This window comes from Anopheles funestus, chromosome 3RL, assembly GCF_943734845.2.
Source record: "Anopheles funestus chromosome 3RL, idAnoFuneDA-416_04, whole genome shotgun sequence".
NCBI classification, from domain to species: Eukaryota; Metazoa; Arthropoda; class Insecta; order Diptera; family Culicidae; genus Anopheles; species Anopheles funestus.
Window position 1 is genome coordinate 80,482,440 of NC_064599.1, and position 18,438 is coordinate 80,500,877.

General features: G+C 42.5%; 1 protein-coding gene across 7 annotated transcripts; it reads left to right on the forward strand.

Annotated features, from left to right (window-relative positions):
* The first annotated feature begins 167 nt into the window (after positions 1-167).
* LOC125769758 (prolyl endopeptidase FAP) lies at positions 168-17,992 on the forward strand. 7 transcript variants are annotated; one of them, XM_049438580.1, is made up of 6 exons: positions 168-488; positions 2,182-2,494; positions 14,755-15,243; positions 15,323-16,349; positions 16,430-17,193; positions 17,275-17,992. In XM_049438580.1, the coding sequence occupies exons 2-6, from the start codon at positions 2,249-2,251 to the stop codon at positions 17,368-17,370; spliced, it is 2,622 nt and encodes an 873-aa protein (XP_049294537.1). In that variant the 5' UTR covers positions 168-488; positions 2,182-2,248; the 3' UTR covers positions 17,371-17,992. The 7 variants fall into 7 exon arrangements, with proteins under 7 accessions (XP_049294537.1, XP_049294538.1, XP_049294544.1 ...); XM_049438581.1 differs by lacking the exon at positions 168-488 and adding an exon at positions 870-1,084; XM_049438587.1 differs by lacking the exon at positions 168-488 and adding an exon at positions 12,469-12,648 and having other exon boundaries at positions 2,411-2,494.
* Positions 17,993-18,438: the final 446 nt, after the last annotated feature.

Consider the following 18,438-nt stretch of genomic DNA (forward strand, 5'->3'; position numbering starts at 1 on the left):
GCACAAGTATTACAACGGCGGGTTTGCTGCTTGGCATCGAATCGCGGGGTTTTTATTTCTCGCTACGTTTTGCGAACACGCGGCCGTTTCACTCCGGGAAGGCGAGATAAACCGTGCCCGAATCTTGGAAGACTTTCGATCTCGCTGGGATGCGGTGTCCGGATGTGTGTCCCCTTGGCTAATAGAAAGTTTGGTGTATTCGTGTTTTTTGTTTACGTGTTTCGCGTTGTGAAGTTATGGAATTTGGTTTGTAAAACCAGTGTAAGTTAATTGCTGAACTGCGATCGATTCGTTCTCGCGCAAACGAAATGTCAAAAGTATACTTACATTCGTGACGAACAACCGATTGGTTACGTGATATCGTGTGCAAAGAAAACCTTCTGCGCGTGTATATTGCTCCAGTGGATTTTCTTACAACGCTCTCGATAAACAGAAGCGAATGATTCCAAGGAGTGAGGGAACGAAAATTTGGTATAATCTTGAAAAAGGTGAGTTTTTACGTACTGGGTTTTGATGCATCATAGCAAGCGACATTCGTTTAACGTACACATCACCGTTGGCTGCTGTATGTACACACGTGTAAGTGAAGAAGAAACAAAGCGAGCAGGAGGAAAACGATCTTGCCGCGATCTTGCCTCCATCATCTACGTCGTGTGTGTGTGTGTGCTCGAACATTTTGAGGTCAAGATTGAGAGCATCTTCATCTTCACAAACAAAACATGCGCGATCGCGGTAAACGTTAGTGGTGTTGGTGGTGCACGTCAGTGGCAGGCAACAGCTGTGTTGTTTTTTTGTTTGTTTATTGCAACACACCGGCTAGTCGCACAACGCCGCAGGGAAAATGTGAAGGGCAACGATCATCACCGATCACCACCGTCGTGAAATCTTCTATTGTATTAAACCGTGGTTGATGAGAATTATGACTTTCTTGCAGATGCTGTACAGAATGTTAAAGCATACTTTATTTTAAATTAATTAACCAAATGCTAGGCGGATGTGCAATGTGAAGAAAGTTTAAGTGCACTCTAAAGCGATGATATCTTGCTGAAATTTCCCCTGGAAACAAAATTGTCATCGTACTCGTGTAGGTGTATCTTATCATACCGCGTGCCGATATCGTCTCACAAAATACATATGTGTTTACTCAGATGAAGTTGTCCAGGAAAACGTGTTGTCAGTTACAAGTTCAATATTTTCTCAGTTCCCTATATGTTCGAAACGATCGCCTTTAAGTCTGGTGTTTGTGATCGTTAGGATGTAAGTTGTGTTTGTAGAGTTTTTGGGTTTTGCAAAAAGTTTGATGCGATTTTTGTTTAATAACTTTAAAATTAGTTTTTCTCCTTCCAAACAACATAATGTTTCGTAACCTTTAATACATTCCGTTTCCACCGTTATTAATGCATCATTGTGAACGCATTCTCATATTGCGCCTGTTTGGACTAAGCTTGGCGTTAAATTGCACTTTCCAAAGGTAAACTACGTTTTATGTAACATCGAGATCTCTCGCGCGCCACAACGACAGCGAATGATAAGCCTGCACTTTGTCAACAAACACCTAGAGGTTCATCAATTTTGCCGGGGATTTTCGGTCACGTTTAGACTCTGAGCCTGTGTACTGTGGTACTCGGTTGTCGGCCAACGCATTTCTGTGCTACGTCCCGGGGTTTTTTTCGTATTTCGCTTTGATTGATGGAAACGTGCAGATTGGGAAGGGCGGATGAACTTCCCAGTTTGAAATGCCCTGCCCTAGATTGAGTTCGAGGATTTGCGATAAGTCACAACCTGTTCCAAGCAAAGAGGGAAACGCGAACAAGCGAGTGATAAAGTGAGCATTACGGGATGGCGAAGTCAAGTGGCGTCGACATTTGACCTGGGGATGCCCTTGGAATTATTAAAAAGCGATATTGAAAACAGATGGATTTTGTCTGCGCTCCAGACGAACACCACATCCTCGGTTTGAGAGTTTTAAATTGAATCATGCGAAACTTTAACTTCTTATCTTCAACCGGTTTTACGCTCTATTCCATGCGTCCTTATATACGGGAATTTTTATCTTTGATAATAAAAAATGCAAAACAGATTATAACTTTTTTCCACAAAACCATAAACCCTTTAGAGTAGTACACATAATGACAAAATAAGACGCTAAATAATCCTTTCTTTCTTCTCTTTTCCTTCAAGTGTCGTCCCTAAAGTGTCCATCTACTAAAACATTTCACGCACCTGACAAGTGCGTGGAAGAGAAACTATGAACATCGCTAGAACTCACAAACGGACGTATCAACCGTTGGCCCAAAACGATTTCGAAGCCACTCAGTATCAGGTGTCTGGTGGTAGTAGCGATTCCGAGTCGGAAGAGTACGGTGAAGGTGACGATAAAGAGTCCGCACTAACCACAGGCCACAGATGGTTGCGGTCGACGCGCGGTGTCATCGTGGACATTAATCCACTGCGATCTGGTGGTGTGGCGAACAAGAATACGGATATGTACGAGGTAAGTGGAAGTATATCTGAAATGGTGAAGTTATCGGAAATGAGGAAGAGATCGATCGGGGCGTTTAGTGATTTCTTAAGGTAACTCAAGATTCTGTTGGAAGTGGATCAACTAAGTCTTCGTCTTCTAAAATTCCTAAAATTCCTCAAGAATCTAACGATCAGTAGGTAGCAATTAGATCACTCCAAGGAAATCTTCATGCCTTACGATTTTTACAAATTATATTCAAAGACTTTTGGAAATATTATCAACAATAAATTTTCTGTCAAAAGATCAATAGTCGGGACAAACATACCTAAATATAAACAATTATTTTTCACAAATTAAAACAACATCGCGCGCCGGAACAAAATTTCTTTTCCTGCCCGTTTTGTGGGTTTTAACGGCTAATTTACACACGCGAATAACTTCCAATAGTAATCGCAATCATTAGCTGCACTAAAAGGTGTGTAATTACGCCACAGAAATAAATAGTAAGCAACTGCATGCTACTACAAAACCAGCTAGCTAGTGTGCAGTTTTAATGCATTCGTATTTCGCATGACTGCGGTGTTCCGATTAGGGAAATGGAGTAGACAATGCTTGCAATTATCTCCTATACGAGCCTTAGCCGAGTTTCACACCCATTATGTTGTGAACACTTCACTCTGCACCACGCAGACTTGGGTGTCTATGCAAAACGCGAACTCAACCTTGCATTGTTAGCAACAGTGGTTTACAACCCAAAGAACAACCACCAGCTGATAGGCAAATGTACAAATGTGGGTCGAACTTGGTAAACATGTGATATTGCACTTGTTTTATCGCACTGTTTTTGTGCGCTTCAAAGCGAACGAAGATTGATTGTTTTCTTGGCCCTCTTTAACGGATCTTTGCTTCTAGATTTCCACGTGGGAATATCTTCTGGTCTTGGTACATCTTTTAATAACAACTCATTTCACAGGGTACAGCAGCAGCAAGCGTCTTGTTTGCTGGCCTAGAACAATCATCTACCCCTTGGTTTCAAGCGGGACATTTAACATCCATTAATGCGTCACGCACAACTCACACGAAGCACACACCGTCGTTTCCTTCTATCTGGAAGTCCGAATCACTCTCTGCTGGCCATAACGAACTAGACCTCCGTACTCTGCGGTATGTTTTGTTGGGCAATTAATGCAGCTCACTGTCGGCGAACGGTTTTAATCGTTCGTTTGTGCCTCAATTGGCTTCATCCTGATTAGACCAATGGAGAATCTCCACAGCCCACTGCATGTGGGTTGCTATGAGCTACAAGCTTACTGTCATTTATCCCTCAGCACACCCAGCAGATTATAGTGCTTGTGACCGTTTTGTACTGTAGTGGTGGTGCATGAAAGATTTCGACCCGCGTTATAATAGCTTTAATTGCATTTGGCATAGATAGGCATCCCAAAACGAGGAACAGGAAGGCTGCAGCTAAATGCAACGAACGGTTACGGGTTCAGGAGGACCACATTTCTTAGATCTAGCGAACACAAGTTGACTACCAGCTTAACCTTGACTGGGAAAGTGAAAGGAAATTAGCCCACAAGCAGAAACAGCAAAAGACAGAGGGAGAGAGAGAAAAAGCGATACGTGTCGATGCTGAAAGCGATACCGAAACCGCAATGCTTATCCACTTTGTTCAACCACTTTCTAGCAAACGCGCACAGCACGGGGTTGTATTTCCACCCGAGGTCTAGAGGGATGTAAAACGCACGGCCAAGGCAACAAGTCGTCGTTTGTTGTGTTTACACCGTGCAGCGTCCAGCAGCGAGAAGTTAAATGCCGGTTGTTGCTCCCCAAAACGGTGGAGAACGATGCTCAATTTAGAGAGCGTTACTCGTCTACTGAAATTCGAGCAGTTGTTCGCGCCCATCGCTCACAGTTGGCAGCTGAAAGGTGCATATTGGGCAACATTTTTCTTTTTTATTTTACATTTTAATTACAATTTATAAAGTATCATTTGAATACGATATAAAAAACGAGTATAAAAATACGATTCTGTTGAGGGTTATAAGTATGTAAAGATCATAAATTTCTTATGACTTGGTTTGGTTCGTCTCTTATATCCCCTATCGGATGCTGGGGCATACAGATCATAACATTCCACAACAGTATTACTAGTAGTAGTACAAGCTTCACTTGTTGAAACACCTGAAGATTTATTTCAAAAAATGGACCATCATAAAGAAATATTCCCTCTAAAACTATTTAAAAAAAACGCGGACAATTTTTAACGTTTCATGAATGGAATCAAAACAAAAAACAAAACAAGCAAATTATTAGACATGAAAAAAGCGATAATTCCGATTTTTGGGGAAAGTGAACCACCAATTTAAAGCTCTCTTATTTCACAATGATCGATGGATGGGGTTCCATTTCCCACCACTATACTCATTGCGCACATCCGTATTATCATCATTATGTACCAATGCTAATGATTGCCGCGGTTTGATATCAAGTAAATCAATGCACTACACCCGATAACGACAAGGGTGAAAGTGAGTTACAGTTTTCCTTATTTGCGACCATATAGCCCAATACCGGATGGTTGCAGCAAAAAAAAAAACACATCATCTTAATGGATTTTTGATTTTTGAAAATCAACTCACCGTTTGAATGCAGCTTCCCAACATTTCCTTCCATTTGGTGGAGGGTTGGGTTTCGCCAAAAAGGGTGACACTCGTTTCGAGCAGATTTTCCCTCCAAATTGTGAGAATAATATTACAGAGAGCTGTGGACAGAGAGAAATTGGTTGCCAAGCCCCCCTTTATCGATGTAATATTTATTACTTAGCAGATAATTCTCTCGAAGTATCTCTCTCTCTCTCTCCCCACTCGCACAGAAGTGCTCGAATCGGAATGGGACGTGATCGTGTGCTTGCGTTACTACAGCGATGCTCGAACGGAACGCTCCCAATTTCCGCGTGGTGTTCGTTGCGTGCGGTCCGGCTCGGTGGCGGGCCTACTTTTTGGCGGTTCGACTGTGTATGGTATGGTTTAAGTGTTGCGTGAAGGTGCGTACGAATGGTACGTGTGTTGGTGTAAAAAACGCAACACCGAAAAGAGGCGAAAGTGTAGTCAAGTCAAGAACTAAACAAAAAACACCCCATTATTGTAGTGTCAGTTGTTTTTTTTTATAACATTTTCGTCGGGCCATGATACATTAGGGCCATGCGCGTTCTCATTCTTTCGTATGTAAATGTGATGCGATCTACACCATCAATTCGGTGATCCGATTTGTGATCATGGATCGTGACCATCACAAAAAGGAGTGTCATAACCTTGTGACCGAGTGTAACAGTGTGATGAACAAAATAAGTGCGTTTGCTGATGATGTCTTTGTGTGCGTTTTAGTGTGCTTTACTGATCGCGTACAAGATCAAGTTGCTATGGAAACGATCAAATCGATTGCTAATGGTCGATAGTGTCTTTTACAAAGTGTCCTATTATATACCAATGCCAGGTGTCTTCCAATGTCATCCGATTGTATTTATACGCTGAATTTAAGTCACGTTTTCAGCTGAAAGTTCAACTATGTGGCGTTTTTTTTTCGGTGGAGTAACGTTTTGTGTGGGATATTAAAATGCATTCAAATTGATTGCAAAACCAAGCATCCATTAACAAGTAGTAGTGCCAATCTGTTTTGTTATCTAATTTGTGCAACCAAACAGATTTCATACTCGTAAGCTTTCTCCACACCAAACCACCCCGTCCACTGACGGTGCCACGATGGATGGAACATGGGGAGCGAAACAACATGACAGACGCACCGTTAAATTGCTTGCCGGACCTTTTATTTTTTTTTTTGTTGGTCCAATGCACCTTGTGCAAGAGCCCACAAGCAGAGACGTGTGTGTGTGTGTGAATGAAAAAGCAAAGCAAATTAAATAACGGCTACTGTAACGCTGGTGCATAGGGCTTGTTTGTTGGAGTTGCATCCACGATCATCATTTCGCCCTTTACTTCCTTGTTGTGGGTTACCTTTCCCGAGCCTTACCGGCATGAAAAATGCAATGGTTTATCTTTTCTTTTTCCCTTTGGTGTTATTTTATTACCTTCTACCCACAGCTCTCTCTCTCACTCTGCTTTTGTGATTTCATGTGTGTTATTTATATTCTTTATACGTCCCCCGGTGGCACGTGGCAAAGAACGTGGACGTGGATATGATTTACGCAGAAGAATCTGCATACAAACTGCATTCCAACGGGGAGCGGCTGTCAAAATGGATGGATGTGTTGGTGTTTTTGTGTGTGTTTAATGGAATTTGTTAAATTATAGCTACGATACACTGTTGCTCTTTCCTTTTTCATGATTGATAACATTTTAAATTTATTTCCTTTTGGTATTCTTCTGTAACGCACTTTTCCATCAAGTCACGGTAACTGTTTAATAGCTCACCAAGAATACTCCAATTACTGATAACACGCACAAAACGGGTCGTTATGTTCATCACGGGATCCACCATAAAACACCTTTTATGATCACCTTTCAAGACTTAATCTACGTCTAAATCGTTGATAATGGGCTGAAGTGTGAACGACGAGTACTCTTGATACCTTGGTAACTCACTCACCAAAGTGCCAAACACACTTTTTGAAGTACACTTACAGTAAGAATTCGTACCGGGCTGACATTACTGCAAAATGCCTGAGACATGTTTTCAGAGTGTCATTACATCAAAATGACAGGTAATTGTTATCGTCCCGCAAAAATCTATTGAACATAAGACGGCAAACAAGAGACGGATGTGCCATTTCGTAAGACTTATTTATCTGATTCTTTTACGTCATCTACGTTACGGATGTAAAGCGATTGAAAGGGAAGTTTAAGGGAGAAAGAAATAACGCTAACAAAACAAAAGTAACTTCAGTGAGTTATAAGAACTTCTTCTCGAAAGCCTATTCTCTCAAGCTTCTGGGTGTTTGGTTTTTTTTGGAATCGTGACGCTAATTTTTTTCTTTCTTCAAATTGAATCGTACCAATGAAAACCGGTTTCTGAACATGATCAATACCGATTTTTTTTTGTTTGGTTTATGGGAAAAAATCTCGTTTGGAGGCTGCGATCGTTTGTGTCTGTATGTGTCCAGTGAGTTTGCACAAGTTCTCCAATCGAAATACCTTCAAGAGATCTTGTGAGGCTCCTGACTTAATTATGTAGGTGTGCTGCTATTCATAGCTATTTGCTTCTCAAGGTTTACCAGTTTGTATAGCATGGTTCGTAGGGTGATCTCCAGCTCAAGATTATTGGAAAATGTCACAGTGGCCTAGAAGATCTAAAAGTCTCCATTTCCATTTGACGACTGTGGACGACTGATCTACACGATGAGTGAGAAACTGATACAAGAGCTTAAGAAGTTTTATGTGATTCAGATCTACAATTAGCACATACATCTACTCGTACTGTAAACAATAAAATACAACACTGGCTGGAATGAATATGACAGCGTTCGCCTCAACCGTATGGCAGATACAACAGGCTTATTATTTTTGCAACACTTCATATCATCCGTCCTGTACGGTCAATCTGAAGCCGACAGTTGATGCCATCATTATCGTTATCTTCGCATCTCAACACGATGCTCTACACCAGTGCAGCTAGTTCGAGTTCTTCCCCTTCCGTGCTTATCGTTGCGAGTTTCGTGGAATCTTTCGCTGGACATCGTGGCAAGTGTCAATCGAACGTTATTCCCATTGGAAGCTATTTTTCTTCTACACAAATTAACCCCTGGTGGAAGTGGGGTCAGGCGTTAAGTGATAGATCTAGCCACTCGCCAAACATTAGCTTGTGACAGTTGTGCTCCAAATGTCTCCAACTCCAAACAACTTGCAGTAATGGCAATCGAGTAGAAATTGCTTTTCTCGTCTAACAAACAATTGAAGTTGATTGTTTCGTATAATATCCAATGGAATGTAGGGATTGCAATAGTGAAAGCTGATACGTACAAGAGTGATGTTACTCTTGTTACGTCACAGATGTTGTCCTAGGTACAGGTTGGTCACGGTATTGCATTTGTACGTCTAACGTCAATTTAGTGGAAGTTTAGTATTTGCTGTCTTGGTTTGCCTCTAAAATGGGGTTACAATTTCCATTCGATAGGCAAACTCGACCCACGTGCTGTATCGTAATTGAATCAGTCACCAAACCAAATCAAGTTTTAATTCAAATCACGAACAAATTACAGCATTGTTTGAAACATCCATATCAGATACATATTATCAAATAGCTCATGCTCTTGCCACATTTCGTTGCCCAAGGAATCTGCCCACTTATTGGTCATGTAAGATCGATTTCCAGGATTGTTTCAATCAGTGAAAACCTCAAAAATTCAATATAAAAATTCCTTCATCACATTGGAAGCCTTCAGTTTTTGAAGGATATATATCAAACGTTTGAAGATACAACGAGATCCTTCGGAATGTCTTAGTACGGTCAATGGAACTAAACGCTTGACCGAGATCGAGGTGTTTCAATTGTGACGATTCCCGTAGTGGGAATAGCTTGCACGCTATCAAACAGGAAGATTAAAATGTTCACTGTGAACAAACCATTTATCGCTGGTAAACATTGTTTAATCCATCTATCCATCCTGCTTCATTTATCCATCTGGAAACTGGTAATGAAAAGTAACACGAGCTACATATTTAAGATGTCCCCGTTCAAAAGGCTTACACTAAGGAGTGCAAATGTTAAGCTTCATAAATAATGTATATCCTGAAGATAGTGAGAGAGAGAGAGAAACACACCGATGTCAAACGTCGGCAAGCGACGAAACGAGCGTGTGATAAGTGACAGTTTAACGACACTGGATGCCCCGGATGAAGTAGTAATAGCGTAAAGCCTTAAGGTCAGGAAGGTAACACGACACGGACAGGAAAACGTTTACGTGAGGTCCTTTAGGGAGTAGAAGATGATGATGCTCATATGTTTAGAAGAGGTGCTTTACTGTTTCTTTCTTTCGTTTTTTTATGCTCCATACTACTCGGTTCCTTTTCCGTCCTGAAGTCGACATCATCATGAAAAATGCATACGTGCATCCTGAGTGCATCCTGACGGTGCAATTCCTTCGTGCCGCGAATGTGTTTGGGGCCCACTTTATTGTCCGTCTCCCGCTTGGCCGTCGATCCTTTCTTCCATCGTCATCTCTCCTTTTTTGGAGAGGTCTGCGAAGTAGAGTAAGAGGGAAATTGGGATGTACACTTACAAGACAGATGCCACTTACTCTGCTCAGGATCTGGCCAGATTATACCTTTCGTTCCCTACCGACATGGCGCTGTAATCTCGAGTACAGAGAGAATATTTGCTTACCCGGTAATGGTTGGGTACTTTCCGGCTTTCTTGTTTTGTTCTCCTTGTTTCCTATCCATATTCTTAAAGAATCAAGAAAAATGTCTTTAAATGAATGAATCTTTTTATGTCTCGTCTTCAATCCTTCCCAAAAACCACGGCACAGTGGGGGTTGTGTTAATTAATGTTAATCGAACTGAGAACACACACTACAATGAATGATGGATTCGCAAAGTTAGGCTTTTGCATCTCGAAAAAAAAACCCAACAAGAAACATTTTCGGTACGTTCCTATGAACCAGTTACTCATATCAGCACACTCAGCACTGTGGTTCCCCGAAGAAGATGAGTTGCGACTGATGCGTAACTGGTCCGTGACGTCCATCGCCGTGACGGTCATCATCGTCTCGGGTGACAAATCGGTCAATCAAATTGGATAAGTTTTAGATGAACCTTAATTAGAGCGAATCGTTACGAATCATTGGAGAAAAGGGAGCGGCCGCGCGTGTTTGATTGTGCGGTTGCAAGATTGTATCCTTCATCGAAAGGGTAACAGTTGGTATGGTAGACCACGCAGAAATTCTCTTGGAATGCATACAAATGATGTATCAAGTGTGCCAACGTTATAGGCCATTTGACATCCTGAGGCGAAAGAAGACTAACATCAGGAAGATTTTAAAAATGTTAAAAAAGCTTGCTTATAACTACATTATCTTCCTATTCTATTGCTCGTTAGCGTTGGATATCTGTTTCCATTTTCCGGTGCAACACACCGGAACGAAAACTGATAAACTAAAACGATATGCTATTCAAAAAAGTGACTTATTGGTAGTAGGTGTAAGACCTGCAAGTGAAAGAGAGTGTTTTAAAACCATTTAGCTCACATTGTTCCCATCGCTGCAAGGGTGGCAAATTGGTTGCTAATTCGCAATCGTAAAATGGTTTTCCAACCCTGCCGGAACCGATTCCGAAACTGGACACCGCTCATCACGTGCTGTCAACGTGCTGTTAAACGGTAATTTAAGTACGACAGTTCGTAAAACAACAAAAAAAAGCTCGCCACAAGGAAGACCAGTCCAGGAAGGAAGACAGTTTGATTAATACAAAGCTCCATCCAGCACTGAGAGTTAGCGGGGCATGAAGGAAACGTTCCGATATTTTTCATCCGGGTATGATCATCTAACCGGGTGGAGAAAATTAGAAAACGGTTTTCGGATAGCTTCAAATTGATCGTTTAAATTGGCTTTATTAATGGAAGCACCAGCAGGAAATCAATGCTATAACAATTTTCATGTTTGAACGGTTTTATCAATGATTTAACTCATCGCTTCATTGATTCAAGTTGTATGAATGGTGCGTTACCTATCAAAATATGGAGATGCAGGCAATATCAGTTCTAGTGAGAAGCAACGAATCATTGTTTTGTTTGAATTTGTACTGTAATGTCTTTTAGCATTATTTCTACACTTTCTGTGACTCATTCGCCTTTTTATCAATTTTTTAACAATAATATTACGTGTGTTTAATAGTAACAATTATTTATCAGCAGTTATTCATCAGTTTTCTTTCGAATCGACATCAGTCTATAAATCAATATTCCAGCAACAGTTTTAAAAACTTGTATTCCGTGAAATTTACAGCAATTTTTCACGTCTGAAATTACTATTGCGGTATTGTTTATTTTTGTGTTTCTTATGACACACTCCAGTAGACAAGAAAATAGTTCCCAGAGCAATATCACGGCGATCTCTATATTAGAAAGAAAGAAGATTCCCCTGCTTACACCCAGCATATGTTTTGTAGGCTGATTAACTAGTACTTACAACAAACACTAAAGACCCTTCATGATTCTTATCTGTTACTAATTAAATTTCTTTCGACAGAACGAATATCTTATCAATACTCTATCCCTATAACTTAAAACCCTTATAATTTGAAGACACTAAACTAATGTTCAGTAATTAGTGATACTGAGGGTGCTGCTCGGTAGTATCTCTGTTGGCCGTTATCGACATGTTCGGGGCACATGTAAAACATGCCGGTTTTAATTGAACGCACATTCACCTTTTCTCACTAAAAAAAAGAAACCTGAGGTGTGGGTGGAATACATCCGTTGCCGATAAGAAAAAAAATATGTAGCCACCACCCATCCATCGACACCCTCAAAATGCTATTCAGAATTGAATAACACAGCCACAGAAAGGAAAATAGTACAACCAAATGAACCAACAAACAAGTAGCCAGGATGGATGGTTTATTTGTTCTACTAGAAGAATCTCTTTTAAGAAATTCAATTTACCAAAAAAAAAATTTTTTGATCGATGTGTACAGTATTTCGCGTTCGGTGGTTTTATTTCCCAAGGGATAAGATCCATCTATCTGGAACCTTTTTTTTGGGTTTCTCGCTTGGTTTAGTTTGGGTTTCACTTTTCTTACGCGGGTTGGGAGTGTTTGTACAGATGGATTTACGCCGACGAAGGCGAATTGCGAGATAGAACAACATCGCGACATGAAAAAGCTTCTACACCGTGCCGTTGTGGGAAGTGGTCTGCTTTAGACGTGTACTAAACGTCTTCCAATCCGTGCGTACCTAACAAGCTAAACCAGTCACTGAGCGACGTGTCAGTGATCAGTTTGTGTTGCTTTGTGTGAAGGAAATTTTAAACATTTATCATATTTGTTTAGTATCGCAACTAGAGAAGAAAAACAAACAATATTCAATCGTGAACGGGGTTTTAGTACGTTAGTGCTGGGACACTAAACGGGTAGTGTGACTTAAGTGTGTGGAAAAAAGGTGCAACGAACGAATCTTCCAACATGGCAGCATCCAGTGGCAATTCCATCGAGATCGGACATTCGGATCAGGTAAATGAACGTTTGTAGTTTTATTTTACAAAAACAAACAGATCTCTTAAACAAAGTCTTAAAGCGCGTTAAATCCAACGTATTGTAGTAAATCAATCAAGTCCACTCCAATTGCAAAACTGTTTCCATTCCACTTTCCACAAGCACGATCAGTTGGTGGACTTTCCTTGCCACCAGTTCCCTTGATTGCGCCATACCTCTTCGATTGCATAATATAATAAATAGTGCTCTCTCGCTCTCTCTCTCGCTCCTTCTCTTACTACGCCAAGTAGCGTGTTGCGTAGTGCGCAAAATTGTAAATACCGATAAATGGCTGGGAGTCGCGAGTCGAACAGCGTGGTAAAGCTGGCAGTAGCAAAACCGTACGATCGTAATACCCTTCGGGACATTATACCACTTGCCGGGCAGGTGGTCAACGATCTTGCCAGCACCGATTTCATGAACAAATATTGTTCCTTGTGTTTTCTTTACAGATTGTAAGTACCAAAGCACGTAAAGCACGGTGCGCCATATTACGTGCCGAAACACCCGGCAACACCAACACCTCACAACTACCAACGGCCGAAGTTTTGCAGGAATTGGTCCCATTTTGTTTGGTTGCCGGTGTGACTGGCATGAAAATGAAACACAAATCAGCGAATTTGGGTCGTACTTGATGGTGGCAATTAGTGGCCACTGCTGCGTGCCAACCTAACCTCATCACGAATCCGTCAGCCTTCCGGAATCGGATTCACTTTCCCTTCCAAGGGTCGGAAGTTCGGAATCCGTTACGAAAGTTCGAACTCCGAACAGGTTTTTCGTGACCGGTTGTCTGTGCACGCAGAGTTACGTTACTTGCTTCAAATGCCGGGTAACGTCGTGTCGGTGGAGAAACCGAGCGACATTACAAAAGGGGCTTCTTCCCCTTCCGTTTACGGTAGCGTTGGAAAACTGTGGAAATATTTTCCAGTTATTTGCCTTCTTTAGGAAGAATTTTACATCCTAACAACACGAAGGAATGTATGACCATCGCATCACCAGACGGGTTTACGGTGTTGGAATCACCTTTAACTAACCCTTAATTGAGTTTGTTCGAAGATTATCGTCCCCATTTTGGTTAACAGCAGTAGGTATGAGAGTGACTCGTCACACTCTAGCCATCACTTCTTGCCCTTTGGCGTTTTGCTATTAAAGATAACATTGTTAACAACACTCCAATTGCCCAATATTGATGGGCCGATAAGATGGGCATGAAAACATGCTCCTTCTTCGTACGATCAATAACCCTACAATGGCTGAAAACCCCTTTTTAGAAAGCGGCAAATAAACTGAAGGAAAGATAATGATTGATATCTTCTTTAAATGCGCTATTCATTGTGAGTTCCCCAAAAAGATTGAACGTCATTCTACGTACTTCTGTTCGAATTTGGACACCTTAACATTTAAAGGTGTTAGATATGGGGAGCAGATGACCGAGTAATGCTGTAGTCGTAATGAAGTACTACAGTTATGGAGCTTCGTCCTACTTTCTTTAAAGATCGTTGTGTTTCTTTAGATCAGGGGTCTCCAAACTCCCTCCCGAGAGATCCCGAGATTAGCCCTCAGCTGTGGCTATTCCACTCAATGCGGCGCGCCATCTAAAAAGTTTGGAGGCTCCTGCTTTAGATGATCGGTTAGTTTTCCACGTGATGAAGATCGGGCGATAAACAGCTTACAGAGCGAAAAAGAGAACATATTTACACAATTGATGTAAACTTCAAGGGGTAATGTAGCTGTCCTCAAGAGTAACATTGAACCGGAGCTTTGTAGTTTTTTGTCAAGTTTGGAAACCGTAAATTCTAATGGATTCCATGTCTTCCTGTGTACTTCAAATCATATCTTGAGGAACTGAACAATAAACTTTAACTAGAAACAAGAGTCAGACGTCACTCTTGGCGCAGTCACTTCAGGAGGCATTGAAGAAATGCTTCTTTATATACAAATTTACATTTATTCAAAAGAGGTTAAGTGATACTATAAAAACTTCACTTGAAAAGCCTACAAACTTTCTGTACTCTTATACTAGCTTTCACGGAAATCAAATTCCGTTGATATTAAAACACCCACATTTCATTCTACTATCTGCAGGAACTTGTCAGTTCTGGTAAACGAAACCTCCGACGGTACCTGCTGTTGGGTACGGTTGCGGTAATACTTACTGTAGTTGCGGTCGCACTAGTCGTTATTCTAACTGCCAGCAACGATGAAGAAAATGGTCCAGAAACAGCTCCCATCATACGGGAGGGTGAACCGATCACACTGCAAGACTTTCTGCAGGGCCGTCTATCAGCTAGCGGGTTTACCGGTACCTGGGCCGCCAACGGGAAGATCATCTTCCGCGATGATTTCGGCTCGGTAATGGTGTACGATCCGGAGCAGAACGACACGAAGACACTGCTCGGAATCGCCAACGAGGAGCAGCTGCAGGGTTTCAAGTTTGATCTCTCGCCGGACGGCAAGTATCTGCTCGTAGCGCGCGGATACAGTAAGATCTTCCGGCACAGTTACTTGGCGGTCTACGATATTGTGGATATGACAACCAAGGAAATCATTCCAGTGAATGTCGGCGGACAGCGGGTAAGGTGTTGTTGGAGCATTTCAATTTGGCGATTTGGTTTCCCGCGATGCTAATTTGTCCGTGTTTTATCTTTTCTAGCGTGCCCTAAATCTCGTCGAATGGAGCCCTGTGAACCACTCGTTTGTGTTTGTGTATCAGAACAATCTGTACTATCGAGAAACACCGACTTCCGAGGAGGTACAGATCACTACCGATGGTAGCCCAAGCGTTTACAACGGCATTCCGGATTGGGTGTATGAAGAGGAGGTATTCTCCACCAACATTGCCACCTGGTTCTCGCCGGACGGTGAGCGTATCGCGTTCATCCGCTTCAACGACACGGAAACACCGCTGATGAAGATTCCGATCTATGGACCACCGGGCAATCCGGACTATCAGTACCCTCGCGAACTTACGCTACACTATCCGAAAGTGGGCACCAAAAACCCTGAGGTGCATCTGTTCCAGTACGATCTGGGTGCGCGCAAGCTGCAGGAGATTGAACCACCGACCGAGCTGGTTAATCAGAACCGTGATCACATCATTACAAGTGTTGGCTGGACGCGCGAACGGCTTGTCACGATCTGGATGAATCGTGTCCAGAACCATGCGATAATACGTTCCTGCACACCGGAGGTTGTGGTCGGAACTCCCCAATGTATGACGGTGCACGAGATTAAAGAATCGGATGGATGGTTGGATCTGTTCAGTGCACCCATATTTAATGGTGCCGGAACACACTTCCTCGTCATAGCCTCCTCGTCGCAGGGTAGGGCCGGTGGGTTTAAGCACGTCACCATGATCTCCACCACGGAACGTTCGGCCGTACCATTGACCAAGGGTACGTTTGTCGTGCAGGAAATTCTCCGATGGGATGCGAAGAGTAATATGATCTTCTACACGGCAAATACTGCCGACGAGTCGCACGTGTTGCATGTGTACGCGCTGGAAGGACGACAAGATGCACCGGCTGCTCAGTGTTTGACGTGTGACGTAGAGGTGGGCGCTAACCAGAGTTTCTTCAATGCGCAGATGGGTCCGGCCGGTAGCGACTATTTGGTGTTGGAGGCGCGCGGTCCCAACATACCCTGGACCCATGTATACCACTGGACTGTAGAAGAAAATGGTGAGTTCGCGAGTGTGTGTGTGTGTGTGTGTGTAAGCATTCGGATGTGGTCTAACATTTTTCTTTCCGATCACTTACAGTTGTCCAGCTGAAGCAGATTAAGGTGTGGGAATCGAACCGACATCTGCAACGTGCACTCAAAGGGAAAGCAATTCCACGTGTGGAAATTCATGAGATCGAACTCGACAAAGGATTTACGGCGAAGGTAATGCTTTTGATACCACCAGGTACGAATACTTCCAGCTCAGCAGTAAAGCATCCGATGCTGGTGGATGTGTATGGTGGTCCAAACTCGGCCAATGTCGTCGGCACTTGGTCGATCGGTTGGGGTACCCATTTGGCGTCGAACCGTTCGGTCGTGTACGCTAAGATTGATGGTCGCGGTAGTGGACTGCGCGGTGATCGGCTTATGTACCAGATCTACCGTAAGCTTGGTACGGTCGAGGTACATGATCAAATTGCCGGCGCACGGAAACTAGCGGAAACGCTTCCCTTCATCGATCCGGAACGGGTTGCTATCTGGGGCTGGAGTTACGGTGGTTACGCATCGGCAATGGCACTAGCGCAGGACACCGACCACGTGTTCCAATGTGCCGTCTCGGTGGCACCCGTTACCGATTGGCTGTTTTACGATTCCATCTACACGGAGCGTTACATGGGACTGCCGGCGGCAACCGATAATCGGCACGGTTACGAAGCATCCCGACTCACCGCACTGCACGAAAGGTTCCGGAATCGAACGTACCTGCTGGTACACGGTACTTACGATGACAATGTCCATTTCCAGCAGGCAATGCAGCTTTCCCGCGCACTCGAAACGCACGATATCATGTTTAAGCAGGTGGTAAGTAGTAGCTCTGGGCTCCTTGGAAAATGTGTCTACATTCTTTCACTGAAAATTCCAAATTTCTGTTTCCCGCTGTAGAGTTACCCAGACGAAGATCACAGTCTGGCAGGTGTGCGGCCCCATCTTTACCACACGCTTGGTAAATTCTTCAGCGAGTGCTTAAAGTTAGACTAATGTGCGAGAAGGTTAGTATTGTGTTCGCATTCCACAACTCCTGGTTCTGATTTTAACTTCTCGTCTTGTCGGAGAGTCGTCGGTTTCCTTTGCAGTGATTGTTTTTTTTTATTAAAGTGTTTCTAATGGGGATGCTACATGCATAAAAATGCTTATGCCTGTACATACTATAGTTAAGGCTAGAGAAAACAAAACATCCCAAGTTGAAGTTGTTTAGTGGTCAGTCCCGCCACCAAGGGGAAGCATTTTTGTCCATGTGATTGTGGTAATATGTTTTAAAACTGTGTACATATTGAAGCAGATGTATTAAAAATTGCAACCAATGCAGTGTGAAAAAGAAAGGAAAATTCATCTGCAGCTTGAACAGTAACAGGGACAACACATACACAGAGCAGATCAGTAAGGTGCAGCAGTAAGTACAACGTGTTTGTAAAACACTAGTCAATGAACGTATTTAACGTACGTCACAACCGCATCGCGTAAAATTTTAAGGGGGTGGAAATACAATATGATTAACATTATCCCACAAACTCCTCTTGAAAGCAGTGAACGTTTACAAAAAACAGTAGAATGTGGTACTAAGAAGAAGGGAGTTAGAATATAAATGTTTTGTTTTACTCGACATTCGCTGGATGGTTCGGGAGTTTTATGCATTTATATCCGATAGGCGTATGAAAGTATTGAGAAAATTGATTTCGATTGCATAAAAACTGTCCTTTACATGGACGTAACAAGAGACAGAACTTTATGTGATGGGTAGCTCGTAGTCATTCTAGCAGAAGTTCCTTCAGCCATCAAGCTGGGCTTAATCCAGGACAATGTTATCGGTGCTCTTAGATGCATATACAAACAGGATCATGTGAGTCATTCATCCAACCAGCTAGCATAAAGTACCATTAGAAACATTCAGTCATTTCAGTCATTCAGTCAGTAGGTATTTCCCGTACTACATCATACTACTAAAACACATGGTTTATTCTTCATTATTCTCTTTATTTACACACACATCTATATTGGTTTACCACATCTCATGCTCTCGTTGTTTGCGCAGCCACAAACCCACTGTTT